The 19,172-nt window shown below is 45.8% G+C and overlaps 1 protein-coding gene across 14 annotated transcripts in view; it reads left to right on the top strand.

Annotated features, from left to right (window-relative positions):
* Nucleotides 1-19,172, top strand: part of UBR4 (ubiquitin protein ligase E3 component n-recognin 4) — a 1,723,360-nt gene that overhangs the window by 719,419 nt on the left and 984,769 nt on the right. For all 14 annotated transcript variants that reach the window (XM_086921716.1, XM_086921718.1, XM_086921717.1 and 11 more), the window contains exons 28-29: nucleotides 17,361-17,524; nucleotides 18,174-18,390. In XM_086921716.1, coding sequence (XP_086777842.1) covers nucleotides 17,361-17,524; nucleotides 18,174-18,390 — 381 coding nt within the window. The remainder of the gene's footprint in view (nucleotides 1-17,360; nucleotides 17,525-18,173; nucleotides 18,391-19,172) is intronic.

Here is a 19,172-nt window from a genome sequence, read left to right as displayed (position 1 = left end):
TGACCCAAATGGAGGCCTATGCTACGGCTTTGCAGGCCTCCCTTGGGTCCTCTCCCATTCCTGGGGCGTTCTCGGGACCTCCGCTTCTTGTGGGGCCTCTGGAGTTGCCAGCGGGTTCGCCCCCAGCGCCAATTGAGCCTTTGCCCCCCAGGAACGTCGGAGATGTGGTGTCAGGGCGCGGCCCAGCTGGCTCCCCATCTACGACTCACGGTGCCTCTGACGTGCCGCATAGACCCGCGGGGCAGGTGTTTGCCGGTGCTCATAGCCCTGACTTGAGCACACCCCAGCCTTCCGGGCAGGTGGCCGCCTGTCCGTAGCCGGGGCTGGCACTGTTTCGGTGCAGGAGGCTCGCCTGCTCTGCTCCGCCTCCGCTCCTTTCTCCGGACTCGGAGCCTGTTCTGGATAAGGTGGAGCCGGGGCCGCGCCGGAAGCTTGCCTCGCCAGCCCCGGCGCCCTCTCCTTCAGAGGGGGAGCTTGTCATAGTTTTGGCGCCGGACGTTACCGACTCGACGCCGGATGCTGCCGAGTCAGCGTCTGATGAGGCGCAATCGGCACCGATGCACGTCGTTTTGGTGCCCTGTCGACGCCGAGTTCTGAACTCTTCTATAGAGGCCGGCCTGCTTCCGGTGACCCGGTGAGTTTTGCACCGCCACCTTCACATGATCCTGTTTGACTTTTTGTACACCCTGTTGCGCAGGGGTTTTTGCTGCAGACTGTCTTTCCTTCTCTGCCCCCTCAATCGCTTCCTCCCTCTCGGGAGTCCAGTTGGCTTGAGTCATGTGATAGGAACATCTTTGCATCAACTAGTGCAGCCTTACAGTCCTTGAATACAGTGTGTGTTTTGGCTCGGGCTACCTCTGCCCTGTGGGACTCTGCAGAGTCTCTGCTTCCAGCCACCTCTGAGGGTGCTCGCGTTGATCTCCTTCACCTCCTCCGAGATGGCCACGACCTTGCCGAATTCACAATCCGTTCAGCCTTAGATACTGCAGATTCTTTGGGCCGAGCCATGGCAAGTTCAGTTCGGTTGTCTTAAGGCTTCACGCTTGGTTGCGAGACAGCGTCTTTCCTGAAAATATCTGGGAGCGACTGATCGACTTATCCTTTGATGGGGTTTTGTTGTTTGATGCTCATGCCGAATCTGCTGTTTACCAGCTTCTGGCGGGCTTTCGTCCTCCCACTTAGGTCCTTTTAGGCCTGTCTTCTGTGGTGGTACTTTTTAATTTCGCATCCTTTAGATGAGCTCTGTGTTTAACATGGGCAGTGAGCCTTGCGTCTTCTTTTTTCTGTGGTCAAGGGTGCTTACCCTTTTATTGGTTTTGCTTTCAGCCGCCTGTTGGAATTCTGTGGCCGTGTTCCACAGGTTGCTGTGTCCTCTGACTGTGGTATTCTGCCGGTGGCTCAGCTCGGTAATGTCATTAGGGCTCGGAACTCAGTTCATGGGTTCGGTTCGTTACTGCGTTCTTTTGGCCTGGCTTATTGCACTAAGAGGTGTTCCCCGTTGTTTGGGGTATGCATACTCCATGTGGGTACTTGTACGCTATTATATAGCCTTGCTTCTCTCACCTGGGCTTGGAGATCCTGTGGGCTCCATGCGTCGCTTGGTGGTCCACTGTATGGTGTTCTATGTTTTTCCCTCGTGCCATCTGCTTACGCCATGGTCATCCGCCTCCTTGGGAGGTTTCATGGTCTCCTCTTCAAAAACGGCTCCTACCTGCCCTTACTGTACTAGGTATGATCCGGTATGGGCATATTTATGCTCCTGGCTAGTTCTGTTTCTACATAATTATATGTCTATACATATATGTATACAGGCCAGTTGCCTTGGTATCCTCTTCCTACGTTGCCACCTCTTGTCGAGGCTGCAAGGTATGTACCAATATCTCCATGTGTGAGGGAGCTTTTCGGAGTTGCTGCAAGTTGCCATAGGGGCCTCCTTGCTTCCGCTTACTGGCGTGATTTACCAAATTAATTTATCTCCCTTTTTTTTTTTTGGGGTGTTTGACGCCTCACATGTCTTTTTTGTCTTGGTCTTGGATTTTGATACTCTTGTTACAAGGCTACGCCTGCAGGACAGTTTTTTCTCATGGCAGTGGTCAATTACTACTGCCTGTAAGCTTACATTTAGGGTTGTTCTCGCTTTGGCTTCATGCTGCCCGGTCAGGCACTCTTATACTTCCTGTGTAAGCCACTTTAAGGTGTCTATGGCCGTTTGCCTGCTGCATATTTCTACCTACTTCAACAGGTTGGGGATTGATGCTAACTGCCCCTCATTGCCGTTTTTGGGGTTGGGTGTGCACTTTGCTAGCTATTCACAACTCATTGCTCAGGTTCTAGCTCTGCCTTTGGGCTCTTGACACCGGCTCCATTGGGTTCCTTCTATAGGCTAGTCTGTTAGGCGCTGGTTGCATCTCTTAAAGTTCATTTCGAGCTTGGGTCAGTGCATTCATCGTGTGCCATTAAGCGGAGAGTGGTCCTTCTACCTTCCTCTCTCTTTCTTGCTCTGGTATAGGGCTCATGCCGTTCTACCTGTCATTTTTTATGCGGGTATGGTGTGGCACCATTTTGGCATGTTTTTAGGATATCTTCTGTACTGTTATTTCTGCTTTTCGAGCTGCTTGGGTTGCTGTCTGGCTGTGCTGCCACAGCTTTCTCCCCTGTATCCGTCACTCTGTTGCCGGATCAGATGCTTGGCACTTTCTGTTGTTCGGTCGCAGACCCGCCTCCCTTTTGGGGTATTGCTGTGGTATCTATTCTAAGTTAAGGAATCTGCGGCTAGATGTCTCTATCAAATGTACAAGTTACTTACCTTCTGTAACGATGTATCTGATGTATCTGGTAGAGACGTTGTCTAACAGCAGATTCCTTAACGCCCACCCAGCCTCCCTGTTCTGTGAGGACCTTGTCTAGTGGTGGTCTCTGCAGTCCTCTTCAGTTGCCGTTGGGTTATATCTCAAGGGGGTTCAGATTGTTGCACTCCCCTGAGTGCTTCCATATACATTTAGCTTTTACTTAGGGGCTTCTTTTCTGTTATATGGTGCCTTTGAATCACAAGGAGATTCGTTTTCCTCTCCAGTTCCCTTCCTTCCGTCTTCTCTACTACCTCTGGCTCCTGGTCTCCACGTGGTCATCCTCTTTGAGGGTCGATTGTGCTCTGCTTCCTACCTCTGTTTTTAGAGGGGAAAGGCCGGTCTTTTCATTCTTTCCTACAGTGGACTGTTCTTTCTGTGGTTCGTTCTTAGTGGACGGTATAGTTCCACATAGCACTATCAGTCTATTTCTGTCGGTTGAGATGTTCTTCCCATGTTGCATTCGGGGAGGGGTCTTTGCTTAGCTTGCAGGGCTCTTTCTCACAGCTTCCACTTATATGGGGCAGTGTCTAATTCTGTCTTTAAGATGTTGTCTTCCACCATTTTCCTTTTTTATGCACAGATTTTTCATCCCTCGCGCACTGTTCCCATACCTTCAGTTTTTGGCTCCACGTTGTGCCGCGGAAGAGTTTCTTCTAAGAAAACTAACGTCGGCCATCCAGGAGGTACTTGTATGACCTCGCTGGCATCACATCACGTACGTGGACGACTTCATGGCGGGGTTGTGTGGCGCCGTCCCCCGGCGTGCAGAGGTGCTGCTGCAAAAAATTTCCGGATCAAGTCTCATGCCTGGGGATATTCTAAGTTAAGGAATCTGCGGCTAGACAACGTCTCTACCAGATACATCCTTACCGAAGGTAAGTAACTCGTACTTTTACGCTTAAAATGTTGACAGACAATCTTCCTGGTTTAAGAAAATTCACTGCCTTTTCGATTTTCTTTGATTTGGATGATGAAAGAGTAGAATTTCCTTACCGCCATGAACAAAGGTATGAAGATGACCGTATTAACGCCCACAACCTGTATCCCTGCATTAATATATTTATAAGAGGCCATATCTAGACTAAAAAACAATAAACTATGGTTTAGATACATCTCTGGAAGGAACATTAAGTACCTGTCAAAACTACCTAATAAAGAACAAACCTATTTTTTAATTATGATCAGAAAAGCACCCGACACATTGTAACTTACTCTAGCCACCGAGAAGAAAGTTTTCTTTGATAGATATCCTTTGTCTAACTAGATCTGATGTAAAACAGTTTTTGCCCTTCAGTGAGTGTTTGGTGGAGCCTTTTGTTTCAGCTTGTGAGAAATTAAACTGCACTAAAGTTGTACACAGACTGATTTCACGCAGAAGACAGAGTCCTTCAGACCAAAGGGCTTGTCCTTATCCCCTAGAACAGAAAGCTAATAATGTGTATTGTCAACAAAAATGAAGCAAAATGTATTCCCATCTATTCTGTTTGATGGGAGTCATCGAAATAGACGCTGTGGAGAAATGCTTATTTTTGCTGTAGGTATCATGACACTGAGGGATGCATATGTTTCCTTTCTACTAGTCCTGTACATTCATTTACTTTAAGGAAATGGTAGCATTGGTAACCAGTAATTAGTTTACACATGAGACTCCATATCATGATCTGCTCCTTAAAGCATCCTTGTTTAAGACAAATTACACAATGGTTGTTATTCAAATGCTTGTTTAATCCAGCAGCAAGGCTTCAAGTGATCCGATTTCTTAGTTGCCATAGGTCAAAAAACGTTGTGTATATATTTGATTTTTCGTTTGAGATCAAGGATGTCATGCCTACAGTGGTTGTCGAATGGCCCAGTGGAACCAGATCTACAGACATTGATCAGATGATATGGTAATGATGCAAGAGCTGCTTGCAAGTTTGCAACAATGTCCCAAAACAGACCGTATTTATTTAAGGCATTTATAGTGCTCACAGCTACCCCGAATGGGGTTTTCCGGGGCAAAGCAGAATTGGGGGAGATATCAGAATGTTAGTCTAAATAGATAGTTACACAAGAGCCATGTCTTTAAACCCCTACGAAAAGCAAGAAGGGATGTGGAGTCTCTCAAAGAAGCTGGAAAGGAGTTCTAAAGTTGAGGGTCCAATTAAGCCAAGGAGCCTTTCATGCGAGACAGTCGGAATCTTGGTACAGTGAACCAAGTCTGTAGAGAAGATCTCAAAGGGCAGGATATCCAACTTTGTCTCATCATCGCCAACTGTCAGATTCATGTTTCAACGGCCGTTCCGTTCGGCCTCAACACCAAAGCCCATTCCTGGTTTTGCCTAGAACGTTCAGCTTCTCGTGATGGAAGATAAAAAAAAAGAGACTTTCCAGGAAATGCCCTCTGTGTGTTGCAAAACAAGCCTTCTTAGTCCAGCTTGATGTCTGCAACCTCTACTTTCTGCCAGAGCATAACGAGCAAGACTGTGCAGCCTGCAGCATGTTCAAGAATAAAAGAAATCTTGTGCTCCAGACGCGGCTGATGCCTAGCTCATACTGTGGAGATGGGGGCGGAAGCTGAATTCTCTACAGGCAAGGAACAGCTATAGATTAGTAATGAAGATTACAATGGTCCCATTTAAGGGGTGTCATTCATGCAGTCCGCACTACGTTGCCTTTGATGAATCCAACCAACATGATGAGGAAGACCAGTCGGTGATGTTGGCTGTGTAACCTCCAGTTGGACAGGCATTGGGGTCTGCCCAGGATGAAGAGGACACCAAGGGCTGTGAGTAGCCAAAGTACTCAGACCATCTTCTACACCAAAAGTATGCCACACAGCCTACCCACCAATATCCTGGGTGCGCCACAGCCTTCGGGTTCTAGCCAACACTGAAAGCGTGCCTCAGAGCTGAGACAGGACGAGACTGCCCTCCATTCTGATCGGGCTCCAGGCCATAGGGACTGGCATGGAGGTGATATGCAGCAGCACTCGCTGCCAACAAAGTCCTCAAAGCTTGTCCAGCCTATGGCGTAAGCAGAGCCTCCTGCGCCTTGTCTCCCTTTGGGGTAGACAAATCTGTTGGAGCGGAGCGAGCGTACGCCGCTGACGCACACCTCATCAAAGCCAAGCCATAAGTCTCCTCTGGAGAAGTCTTTAGAGCAGTCATAATTGATCTCCAAAAAAAACTACTTTGATGGTATAGCAAGAAACAAACTGAGAAAGACATTGTGCCCAAAAAAAGTCAGACTCGGAGGGAAACATATTTGAAATTCCTCAAGAGCTCATGCCCAAGAAGTTCTCTATGGAGGAAGAACACTTGCCTGAGAAGACCAATAAACCGAAAGGTCAGGATAGTGGCTTTCCACATCCTTTTCTAAAGAGGGAAGTTATATTGCTCAAGTCCTCTGGCCCTGGATGTATGACGATAAAACGAGGGCCATTTCAACGCAGTCTGTTAGATTGCGGTTTTTACAACGCAAGTGGTTACATCGACTTGCGCTGGAGGGGCGCTGGACTTATGAATAGTGTAATTACTATTTCAACTCCAGTCTACATACAGTAGGGACGGTGTTGGAAACAGTAATTTACACTACTCCTTAGTCTACAGCGTCCTCCAGTGCAGGTCGATGTAACAACTTGCGTAGTGAAAACCACGGTGTAATAGTACCACGTTGAAATGGATTCATGGTTAACGAGGTCTCCCCTCGCCCTATGACACTCAACATGACACCACCTCCACAGCCTATGTCACCATCATCCATACACTCGCACAATGCAGACCCAGGAAGCATTAGTCATTTTGAAAATTACAGTCTCATTGAGCAGCCCTCCCCTAGGCCTAGATCCTTGGGATGCATACAATGTCGTACTGCCATATCCAGAGATTGAAGTCCCAGTACTAGCTAAAGTCTCAATCCGGATGATACCTCCTCCTGCCATATTTTCATTCAGTGAGCTGCTGAATATCACAAAGTACAAATGCTCATTACGTAGGAGGACATGCTAATCATTGGCACATAGCTAATTCCGCGTTACTATCCCAATATAACAGGGCTACTTAGGCCAGTATGGAAGAGCTAATTCAACAGCTTCCAGAGCAATATAGAAAAAGGGGGAAGAGCTAGTCACAAAGGATAGGCAGATCTCCATCGCAATCATACGCAGTGCCCTGGATAGCGCAGACACTGCAGTGAGAGGAATAAACTCCTCCATTCTCCTTGTAGGTATGCCTGGCTACGCATCTCTGGGTTTAAGCCGGAGGTGCAGCATCACCTCCTAATGTCCTTTTTAATGAACACCAGCTCTTCAGGCCAGAGGTGAACTCTCTGCTAGAGAAAATTAAGAAAGACACTGAGACCCCAGTCCACTCCACCAAACCAATAGTCCTTGTGTGGGTATCAGGGCAGAGAGGCTTGCAAAACCACATCTTCTGACATACAGACACATAAAAGCAGCATCAATATCATCGGCAAGCAGTCAACGGCTACTAGAGTAGCGGTTTCAAGCAGAGAGGTAGAGGAACTCCTGCAAAGGCAAGCTCCACCTCCTAACAATGACTTTGAACACATTTCCCCCTCCCGATCAGACAACACATGTTGGGGGAAGGCTACAGCAATTTCACCACCTGTGGCCAGAGAACATCAGACCAGTGGGTACTATAATCCGCATTAGATACTTCCTAGAACTATCCTCCCACCCACCAAACATTCCTCCTTGCAGACAAACCCTCTACACCTTTCTTTTCAAGGTGGAGGTAAAAGCTCTGTTGTTAAAGCGTGCTATATAGCCTGTCCTACACAGACCTCAAGGCAAGAGCGTTTACTCCCTATACCTTTTCATTCCCAAAAAAGATGGGACACTGAGGCAGATACTAAATCTACGACTGCTAAATCTTTATTTTCTGTCAGAACGCCTTTACATGGTGATACTACAGGATATAATAAGCGAACAGAAACCTGAGGCAACTCTCATATATTTGTATTGACCTAAGTTCCAAAATACAATATACGACTAAGTCGAAAGGGAAGCACAAAATATCCATGAAAACTAATGTTTATTTAAATGTCAATAAAAATAACAGAATGCAGACTATTCATTTCACATACACACTACATTTGCTCTAGAATCACCCTAATCCAATTCAACTTCTGAAAGCATGGTACACAAAAACACAATATATAGTATATATATTATATGTGTGTGTGTGTGTATATGTGTGTGTGTGTGTATATATATATATATATATATATATATGTATATATGTATATATGTGTGTGTGTGTGTGTGTATATAGATAGATAGATGAGTGTATATGTTTGTGTGTATATATGTATGTACATATTCGCAGTGGATCATCTTGTGTATTCAGGCATGTTACTCCATGGCAAAAAAGGAGCCCCTGCTGGTTTACGGGCTCATTCCACTCGGGCCACGGCAACAACAACTGCCCTGGGCCGAGGAGTCCCCTTACAGGACATTTGCCAGGCAGCCACGTGGGCCTCGCTGCACACGTTCGCTAGACACTACTGCCTGGACAGTCAAGTTCGGAGGGATGGCTTCTTTGGCCGCTCCGTCCTCCAGGACTTTCTGGTGTGATTATTGGTTTGCAGACCCACCACCGGGGTTGGTATTGCTGGGGTATCTATTCTAAGGTAAGGAATCTATCACTAAAGTGTCTCTTTCAGATGCACAAGTTACTACTTGTGTAACGATATATCTGTAAGAGACATTAGTTAGTGATAGATTCCTTACCGACCCACCCATCCTCCCCGTTCTGCGAACCGATATCTAGGGTTAACGTCATCCCCTTTCAGGGCCCTAGTTTCATGGCACCAGTGTTGATTCTATCATGGCTCTGCGTATCTGGCGCGGAAAAGCTGTGTATCAGAACTGACGTCAGCGCGCATGGGCGGCGTCTAAGTACTCCGACGACGTCATTCCGGCGCTAACGACGCCGACGACGGATGCGGAGCCGCAGACGACGCCTACCGTCGCGCAGGGGTATTGCTACGCAAAAGTTTCCGGATCCAGTCTGACGCCTGGGGATATTCTAAGGTAAGGAATCTATCACTAACTAATGTCTCTTACAGATATATTGTTACACAAGTAGTAACTTGTGCAACAGGTGGGTGGGGTCGTGAACCCTATGTCAGGAGACTGTGCCTTTAGACATGGTAGACATGGCTGTAACATTAAGGCATTACCTTGGTGATTCACACCTGGCAGGTTCTCTGAACGCCGGGGTGGACAAACCCAGCCGCCGGTGCATGGTGGATCACGAGTGGCGTCAGAACTCTGACGTGGCGCAAGGTCTTTTTCTGCGATGGGGAGAGACTTGGTTAGATCTATTCGCCACCGAACAGAACGTGCAATGTCATCAGTTCTGCGCGTTGGAATTTCCTAGGCGGCACTTGCTCGTAGACGCTTTTTGTCTTGAGTGGAGATGCGACTTCCCTCCACTAAAACGGTATACGCCTGCCAATGGAAAAATGTGTGGCTTGGTGCGCAGCAAAGGTTTTGGATCCCCTTTCTACCCCTCTTTCTGAGGTTCTTCTGTTCCTCCTATCTTTGGCCCAGCAGGGCTCTGCTCTGGGCACTATCAAAGGCTATATTTCTGCCATTTCCGCCTTCCTGAGGCTCCCTGATCAGCCTTCTCTTTTTAAGTCCCCGGTTGTTAACCGCTTTCTCAAGGGCATTACCCACAAGTTTCCTCCCGTGCCCTTCATAATGCCTCAATGGGACTTAATTCTTGTCTTGACTTTTCTGATGTGCGCCCCCTTTGAGCCTCTTCATAACTGTCCTTTACGTCTTCTTACTGTGTGTGGGGTGTGTGGTGTGTGTGTGGGGTGTGTGGTGTGTGTGTGGTGTGTGTTTATGTGTGGTGTGTGTTTGTGTGTGGTGTGTGTACTAACTCCGCCACACAAATCCAGATGTAAACTTTGTGCAGTGTCTGTATTTGATTATAAACCTAGCACTGCCGCCATGACGCGTTTTGGCCTCAGAGGCCTTGATCACATTGTGCCATGTGTAGTGATCTTACTTTTAAAGTGACGGTGATTGGGACACGTGACCATCAAAGCCAAGTGCAATAGACATAAAAAAAACATGCATACCTTTTATACGGTAGCCTGCTAGCAGCAACAATCACGTATTGTGTGCAAAAATTGCCAATAAATAATAAAAAATGTACATTAATTGATGAACACTTTTGAGAAAATACTTTCAGCTAAAATCAATGTCACATGCGAGCACAGGTAGCATTGAATTCTGCTAACAATTATTATATTTCGGACGTATATATGTATGTGTGTGTGTATATATATATATATATATATATATATATATATTTCCACACAATCCACTCCAATTTTCGGCTAGAAGAATGACCAGCACACCGATATCATAGATGATAAATTTTAATCTAAGCCCCTACCCCAACAGACGCGTTGCGCCAGAAAAAATAAAATATATATATATATATATCCATATTTGTTAACTACTAGCGGATAGGAAAAACATTTATTGTTTTGCCAATAACTATAGCGCAGCTTGACCATCACATTTTCACAAAACTTCCCCTTTTTGGTTCAGCTCAGTCCTACATGATTTGTTTGGCACACATTCTCATAATGGTGGATACGATGCTGGGGATGAGTGTGCCTAGCCCTACTATGAGGCTAATTGGTATGAAGATCTCCAGGAAACGGGGGACTGGATACTCTCCAAATGCCTGCATGGCTACGCCTCGAGGCCCTGCCACAGAAGAAAGTGGCTCCTTTGCAATGGCTGTGCAGAGGGCGACAGAGGTTTTTGATCTTCAGCTTCTTACTTAGGAAGTAAAGACCAATTTCTTAACTGAGGTGCTTAAGCCTGATCAAACACGTTCTGAGCCCCAACTTCCCTTTAAAGAGGCTCTTACAGAAACGCTCTTGGGGACCAGGGCTTAATCCTGTTCACCCCCCATATCAGTCTCGAGGTTGCCAGATGACATTGCCCTGATCCAGATGACCTAGACTCTCAATCTTACCCAGCACCCCACTTTCAAGATTTTCAGCTATGTCTCCTGACTGGTAATTGAAGAAGACGGAGATCTCTGGAAAAAAAAAAATTTGCCCTCAAGTTTGGCCCTTTGCTCTGCGAATGCCTGCTGCCTTTTAGGCTGCTATTCTCATGCCTTGTTGGACTCAGTTTCCCAGATGTTACCTATGGTTCTGCAAGATGCTTTTCCTATCCTCTCTCGCTATACAGGATGGCTACGATGTGGCCAGGTTTACTTTTTTGCTGCAGGCTGGACACCAGCTTGGTAGATCCATAGGCAACAGTGTGACCCTTTGCAGGCTCACAACTACGCTGTCCATTGGCTTTTCGGATGATGTTCAGGCCTGTGTTGTGAACATGTGTGAAGAACTTTAAAGACAGCAGGGCCACAGCACCCGCTTCCTGGGCCTATCTGCTTTTGGCCAGCCACGTGGAGAAGTGTGGCTCAGGGGTTAGAGGCGGCAGACCCGGAATCTGAGATCGGTCCTGGACCAGGGTTCAATTCCCCGCCCCGGCGGGTCTTGGGCTAAAAATTCCACGGACTGGATAATTCTCGTCCCGGTGCCTCCTCGACTCACGGGTTCACACTCTGCGACTCTGGGCAATAGCTTGCTTAATCTCCACAACGGCCCCTCGCGGCGGGATGCCTGACTTTCACCCTGTGGACACCCTGTCGGGACTTCTCACAGGGGAATACCAGGACGGGTTCCCTAGGCAAGCGCCAGGATGCCCTTTGTGGTGACAGGTTGCGCTATATAAGTATACCTACATTTACACTTTTTTACTTTTACATCAACAATATTTCCTAGGGGCTTTCAGTATGGTTAGTAGATTATGGTAGTACAGCAAATTTGCCAGCTCTTTTGTATCTGAGGTGCCCACAGAACACATGGCCAACAGTAGCAGCATGCAACTTAGTCTTCCTCTTTTCTAGCTGCCGCAGCCGCTTTAGTGTTTCCTTCGTGGCACACAGCCACCCTGTCAGAGGTAAGATCTGACATTTCCTGCCTGGGTGGGAGGTGATAATTTCGGAAAAGCGCGTCCTGCAAATTGTTCAGCTGGGGTACACTTTACCGTTAATCAGAAGTCACTGCACCTTCCACATCCTCCGACTGACTAATGACTTTGTTCCTGTTGCAGCAGGAAGTGGAGGCTCTTAAGGCCGAAGGAACCTTAGAGAAGCTAATGGTGGCAGAAGTTGGCTGTGGTTATTTCCACTATTTCCTGTTGCCAAACAAACGTCTGAGGCCTTCGTCCCATTTTAATCCTTCACTCTCTCACTACCATCCTGCGGAAGGACAAAGTCCATATTCTCACACTGGCCCAGGTCTCTTCTTCCCTCGATCCTGGAGATTGGATTGTGGTGTCCGACCTGCAAAAGGCTTATTTCTACATATCCGTCCTGCAGGGCCACAGGTGCCATCTGCTATTCATGGTAAACCACAAGCATTTTCAGTTTGCTGTGTTCCCTTTTGGCCTCAACAGCGCTGCTCAGGTGTTCACCGAAGTGATGGCGCTCTTTGTAGCATAACTTCAGAGGTCCAGAGATCCAGCCTTCCCGTACTTCGACTGCTGCTGAAGGTGGGTTTGCCTCAGGCTGTCGTTCCCCACCTCCAGACTACGGCTAACCTTCTAACATCTTTGGAGTTCACAATCAATGTGCCTACTTTACATCTGACTCCTTCAAAGACACTCCCCATCACCTTAGCCATAGACACAGTTCAGTTTTGCACCTTCCTTCCAGAAAAGAGAGTCCAATACATTCGGTCTGTGATCCTGATGTTTCAACCTCTGTCCTGGATCTCACTGTGGGTGACTTTGAGGCTGCTTGGACTGATGACCTACGGAATCCTGCTTCTGAAGCGTGCCTGGAGTAATTTGCGGCTCGGTAGTGAGATCTGAACTCTGGGGGCACAACACAATGAGGATCTCTTCGATTGAGTCCAGATTTCAGAGGATGCTGCAAAAGACCTGCACTACTGGCTTCTGAACTGTGAAGGAGTCAGTGGCGACCCCTTGACTTACCTCAGAGTCGACAGTGGAGACTGATGCATCGCTTTTGGGCTGTGGTGTCCGTCTAGAAGCAGTGCAGATCAGAGGCCTCTTGTCTCCTGTGGTGGCTCACCTCAACATCAGTCTGCTGGAGCTCAGGGCCATCCGCTTGGCGTTACAGGCTTTAGTTCCTTCCATCAAAGGAAAGCTAGTACATGTGCTCGTTGACACCACCACCATTATGTAGTACTACAGCAAACTGGGCAGGTTGGGGTTGTGGACCCTGTATCAGGAGGCCCTGCGCCTCTGGATATGGCTGGAATGCCTGGTGAATTACCACTTAGTAAGAATTGCTAAACTCCAGAGCAGATAAACTCAGTCATTGACTCCTTGCGGATCACAAATGATTGCGACATCCGGAGGTGGTGTAAGGACTCTCTACGTATGTTAGGAACCTTGACTAGATCTTTTCGCCACCACCAAGAACGTGCAATAGCAGCACTTTTGCGCGTTGGGGTTTCATAGGCGTCTCTTCTTCAGAGACGTATTATATGTAGAACAGAACTGTAAAGTCCTTTACGCTGATACCTCTCCTGTCCCGAGTTCTGAAGAAGATAAAGACTGACCAGGCCTAAGTCATCGTAGGGGCCCCAGATTGGGCACGAAAAGTATGGTTTTCCAAAGTCCTGGTCATGAGCATGTGTCTTCCGATCAGGCTGCCCCTACAGGAGGATCTTCTGTTGAAGCAGCAGGGCAGTGTCCTGCACCCAAACCTTTGCAGGCCCCTCCTCCATGCATGGAGATTGAGAGGTAGCAGTTGAGAGCTATTGATCTTCCTCCTGAGGTGGTTGTCATCTTAGCAGTCAGGTGTCCCTCCACCAAATCAGCATGCACCTGCCGCTGGTTTAAGTTTGTGGCTTAGTGTGCTACCAATCACATTTATTCACTTTATGCTAAACTGTCTGAAAAAGCTGTTATTTGTGTTCTTCTCTCCCAGCAGTAACTTGCTTTCGGCATGTTAAAAGAAATTTGCTAGCACTTTCCACCGCTTTACTGTTTCAGGACCATTTCTCATTTTTTAAATCCCCTTTAGTGATGTAGTTTCTCAAGGGCTTACAGTAAATATTGCACTCTTCACTGTTTATTATGCCCTAGTTGGATTTAAAATGTGTTCCTACATTCCTCGTGTGCTCCCCTCAAACCTCTGCAAAGTGACCTTTTCAGCTTTTATCCTCAAGGCAGTCTTTCTTGTTGCCATAACAAACATGGGCACAGAGAGGGAGCATGCTACAAGCCTTCCTTGTCAACCCAACTTACACTACTTTTTACCCATATAAACTGGTTCTGCGGACTCTTGCATTATCGCTGGACCGAAAAGTGAAAAAGCTAGGACAGAAGAGGTCTGTTTCTCACTGGATCATGTTTAAGACCTGTTACGCAATGGACTAAAAGCAGCCATCGTAGGACTTATGAACTCTGTCCACCAGAGCGAACACTGCTACCACTGCTTTGGCACGCAGCGTGTCTGTCCTAGACATTTGCCAGATGGCTATATTGCCATCCCTCCTTACGTTCACAGAGAACTACTGTTTGGACAGTCAGATCCGTTGAAGGGGGCCGGTTCAGACTCACCACCTTGGAGGTACTGTTTTGGTAACTATTCAAAAGTTGAATCTGCAGTCAGAAGTCTCTAGCAGAAGAAAAAAGTTATTTACATTTGGTAACGCACTTCCTGGTAGAGACTCTGTCTAACCACAGATTCCTTACCGACCCAGCCCCGCCATCATCCGTGTTCTGTGAACTGAACTAATCTTGTTTTAAAAAGTTCCAAGTTAGAGATCTGAACACTGGTCACTATCAATCTGGAGATTGGATTCTACGTTTGACAGAGCTGATAGTTCAGAAAGCAATTGACGATGGTGCCAAAATAGGGCCCCACACCTAACTTCTGAAACAGTGACATCAGTGCGGAGCCGTCTGGGGCCACCTGACTGCATGCAGGGGTATTTTTTGGGTTGACCCATTCAGACACACCCACCTAGAAGGTATAGCTTTGGCATCTAATCAAAAGGTGAAGAATCTGCAGTCTATCAGGCAAAAAAATAATTGTCTTCGGCAGCGCTATTTCTGGTAGACTTTCTAACCACACACATTTTTCATCGACCCAGGTCCCATCCTCCCTGTTCTGTGAACTGGACTGTTCTCATTTTAAAAGGTCCAAGTTAGGATCTGTAGACTGTTCACTACCAATCGTCAGATTCGAGTCTGCGTGTGAGGGTGCGGACAGTTCAGAAAGCAACTGATTTCAGCGAGCAGGAGTGGCACTTTTATAGGGCCTGTGCAAAACTTCCAGTGTGGAGCAAAGTCGGTGTGAAGCCTCACGCCACAACATGTACCCGCCTAGGGGTACTGCTTAACATTTTCTGGATCCAGTCTGACGCCTGGGGGAATATTCAAAAGGTGTGGGGATCTGAAGAAAGGTCTCTACATGAAATAGTTTTACCAAAGGCTAGTAATTTTTTCTCCATGTTGAACCATCATGTGCTGCATTATAATTCCCGTTCATCATAGTCCTTTGATCTGGTCTTTTTGTGCATACTTGCCATATTTTATTTTATTTTATTTTTTTTTTTATGCTTATAAAGCGCCAGACTAGACACCCGAAGGGGTATCTCCGCGCTATAACTGCAGATGGAAGTGAGAGTAAAAGTGTGTCCAGGGATAAAGTGACATTAATAGCTGGGAAACAGGTAGGTTTTTAGATTTTTTCTAAACATCATATGGTTGCTGATTGACCTCAGTTCAAGCGGCAGTGAGTTCCATAGTGTGGGTCCGGTGTAGGCCAGTGCACGGCCACCTTGTCTGGTTTTCTTAATTCTGGGTATTTTAAGTAGTTGCTGGTTACTGGAACGCAAAGAGCGTCCTGGGATGTAGGGCTGAAAGATGTCAATGAAATACTTAGGGCCCATCCCCGTTAGGCTCTTGTGTATAGTACACAGGGTCTTGAACTGAACTCGCTTCTTCACTGGAAGCCAGTGAAGCTGAGACAGTAGGGGGCAGGATGGTGTCCTGGGTGGAACATTCATGACGATCCTTGCGGCAGTGTTTTGAATAACCTGCAATTTCTTGAGTTGCTCCTCGTTGGCTCCATGGAGCAATCCATTACAGTAGTCAACCCTACTGATAACAAGAGCCTGCACCAGAGTTTTTCTGTGGTGATCCGGAAGATAGGGGAAGACACGTCTTAGCATCCCTATAGCCCGGAAACAGGTGCCGGCTACTTGATTGACGTGGTCCTTGAAAGTAAGTTGTTGGTCAAATAATACTCCCAAGTTTTTGACCTTACTTTTGGGGTTGGGGACAGGACCCAGTTCTTGAGGCCACCAGTCTGATGACCAGTGCTGTCGTTGGATCTCTGGCAAGCAGGCAGGAGCCGGACAAAGGCCTTACTCTCCCAATGGTTTACTACTTATTTTATCAATCTAAAATGCACAGTAAATAGATCATACTTTCCTGTGTGGAGCTGCCACTTCATTCCATAATATGGGGACTCATAATGCCCTTCTGATAATTCCACCTGCAGGGCAGTCATGATTTCCTCATCATGACATAGCTGGTGGAGTCGCTGTTGAAGCTAACTAGAACTAGCTTTATTCATACTGTTAGCCAATCTTGCGTAATACTTTCTAATGGCTCCCCCATTTTAATCCACTCATTTTTGCCTTCTAAGCCTACTTACTCAACTGTGGGTTTACTCATAATACTAACATCTGCATGAAGCTTGAAGCAAGCAAAGCTTCTTTTTTTATGAACCCATCCATACCTGCTTTTTTTTCACCTCGATGAATTGATTCTCTGAACAAGGCCATTACATGCATTTACTACACATTATTTTATCGATTCAAATTCCAGGCCAAAACTGATTTTCATCACAGCAATCGTAAAATATGTTCACAATATGTTCATTTCCTCCATCCTTTCCCTTGATAGCAGACTGCTTTTGGATCTTAAAAAAAAGAATCTGCCAGAGAAGTATCCATTAGAAAAACAATGTGTTTATCTTCATTAAAGGTTTTATTAGTGGATATTTCCTGCAGATTCCTCGTTGCTCTCCTGCTTCCCCTTTCCAAAGGATTTCACTTTATTATGTTTTATTGATAGTTATTTAACCTTAACAGAGTTCAATAATTATCAAAAAACAAAGTTTACTCCCTGCTTGTGTTTTACTTGGAAATTAAGGTGGAATTAAAATCACAGTCAAGGGCTACAACTTTTTTAAGCCTCAGTGCCATAAATGCTTGACGCCAGTAGATCTCCGTCTGAAGCCACAACATTGCCACCACTGTACACAAAATAAATGCAGATCAAGTCAGACTTCCAGTGAACATTAGACTTCCAGGGAACATTAAAAAATGAGGAATCTGTGGGAACACATGCCATCCTCCAGAAAAAGTGTCACTGAAGCTAAGTAATTTGTTGTTCTCTTGTGTACTTTGCAGCAATGCGCACATCCAGCCAAGTGACCTTCCCCATTGACTTCTTTGAACATAATCAGCAGCTGACTGATGTAGAATTTGGTGGCAACGACCTTCTGCAGGTGTACAATGCACAACAGATCAAGCACCGTCTCAACTCTACTGGAATGTATGTAGCAAACACCAAGGTGAGTTTTGATTCTGGAAACTCCAACCACCCTCACACTTTTCCATGGAGCAGTGCTTCATACACATTTGCGAACTCAGTGCTCATAGCCATACATAGAAGTTTGTTATGCTCACATTTTACACACCCAAAGACTGTCTGCCAAGGTGAATTTATTGTTTCAAAACCTTACTTTTTCTCAGCTTCGCCTTCTCATCAAACCAATATGAGGGGCTGGTGCTTTATGCCCACTTCAAAATGTGAACGTTTTTCATAAAGAACCCAGCCAATTTAACACTGAAGTTATGCATTTTTCTACCAAATGCTTTCCAGATGGGGAAGTCACTCACATCCTTCACTCTGCACCAAAGTGAAGAGCTCTGTTCATGGATTTCAAATAGATCTCTGTCCACTTATTTTAGCAAGAAAATGAGCTTCCTCCTTACATGAGATAGCCTGTTTGCTACTGTGTCATGGCACATGTTTCTACCCTCAGTGGAAAATTGTTGGCCAGTGAAACACTTAACAATTATTTTTTGTTTATCCTTTGAGTCCACATCCAGTTCTAAAGTTTAGTCTTCCTTTAAAAACATCTGTCTGTGATTATTTACACTCTCAAAGAAATTTATTGTTATTGTTATTTATTTATTGTTATTGGTTCTCCTTTTCAGCCTGGTGGATTTACAGTTGAAGTCACCAATAATAATACTACTATGGTAATGACTGGTATGCGTATCCAGATTGGCTCTCAGTCCATCGAGCGGGCACCATCCTATATTGAGATGTTTGGACGTACCATGCAGCTCAGCCTGACTCGCTCAAGATGGTTTGACTTCCCTTTCACCCGTGAGGAAGCTCTGCAGGCTGACAAGAAACTCACTATCTTCAGTAAGTTCAGTTATTTTTGCGTTATTGTTGGAATTCTCAAAACTTTCAGTAACACTGCGTACCTTCAAGCCATTATTTAAACATGGTTAATCTTTAATATTTTATGGTTGACTGGCTTATCTGAGAGTCTTGTGCTTCGTTTAAAAAAAAAAAAAAAACTTTCACTTCAGGTCTTGGAGTTTTTTGGTATTCCTATGTTTATCTCCACTTTTCTCTAGTGGTAGATAATTGCTGCTCATAAAAAAAAGAGAGAGAGGGAAGGGTTTGTTGTGGAAAGTAATCTTGTCTTCCCCAGACAGTTAGTCCCAGCAAATATGCTTTCTTCGAGTGCTTATTTCTACCTTCACATTAAGGGGTGATTGTTCGAGGCCTCATCCATCATCTAATACCTCAGGATGGGTTCAGTCCTTGACCTCTGTAAAGTGGTAACAGGAGTTCTTTGATCATTTTCTTGCTATCCTACTCTATATATAAAATAGCCTTCAGGTCCCTTTTTTAAAACTTTAATATTAAGTGGTCCTAGACTATGTTAAAAACAAAATAGTATGTGCTCAGCAAATGCTATTTCTCCTTAATCTGTTTTGGTTGACATGTTTCAGTTGACTTTTTACTTGCCCAATGGGTCATCAGGCTTTTTTCAGGACCTATCGGATTTCTTTGAAATTGTCTCACTCAGATTCCACATGTGACCACTGTTTTATTTATAGTGTATTGATCAAAGGAGCTTCAGGACCAATAGTACATGCAGATTTCAAGGTACTTCATAGCAATTGTGTGATGAA

The sequence above is a fragment of the Lissotriton vulgaris genome, chromosome 5, assembly GCF_964263255.1.
Source record: "Lissotriton vulgaris chromosome 5, aLisVul1.2, whole genome shotgun sequence".
Taxonomy (NCBI): domain Eukaryota; kingdom Metazoa; phylum Chordata; class Amphibia; order Caudata; family Salamandridae; genus Lissotriton; species Lissotriton vulgaris.
Note: the sequence above shows the minus strand (reverse complement) of the source record. Positions and strands in the feature narration are given on the sequence as shown.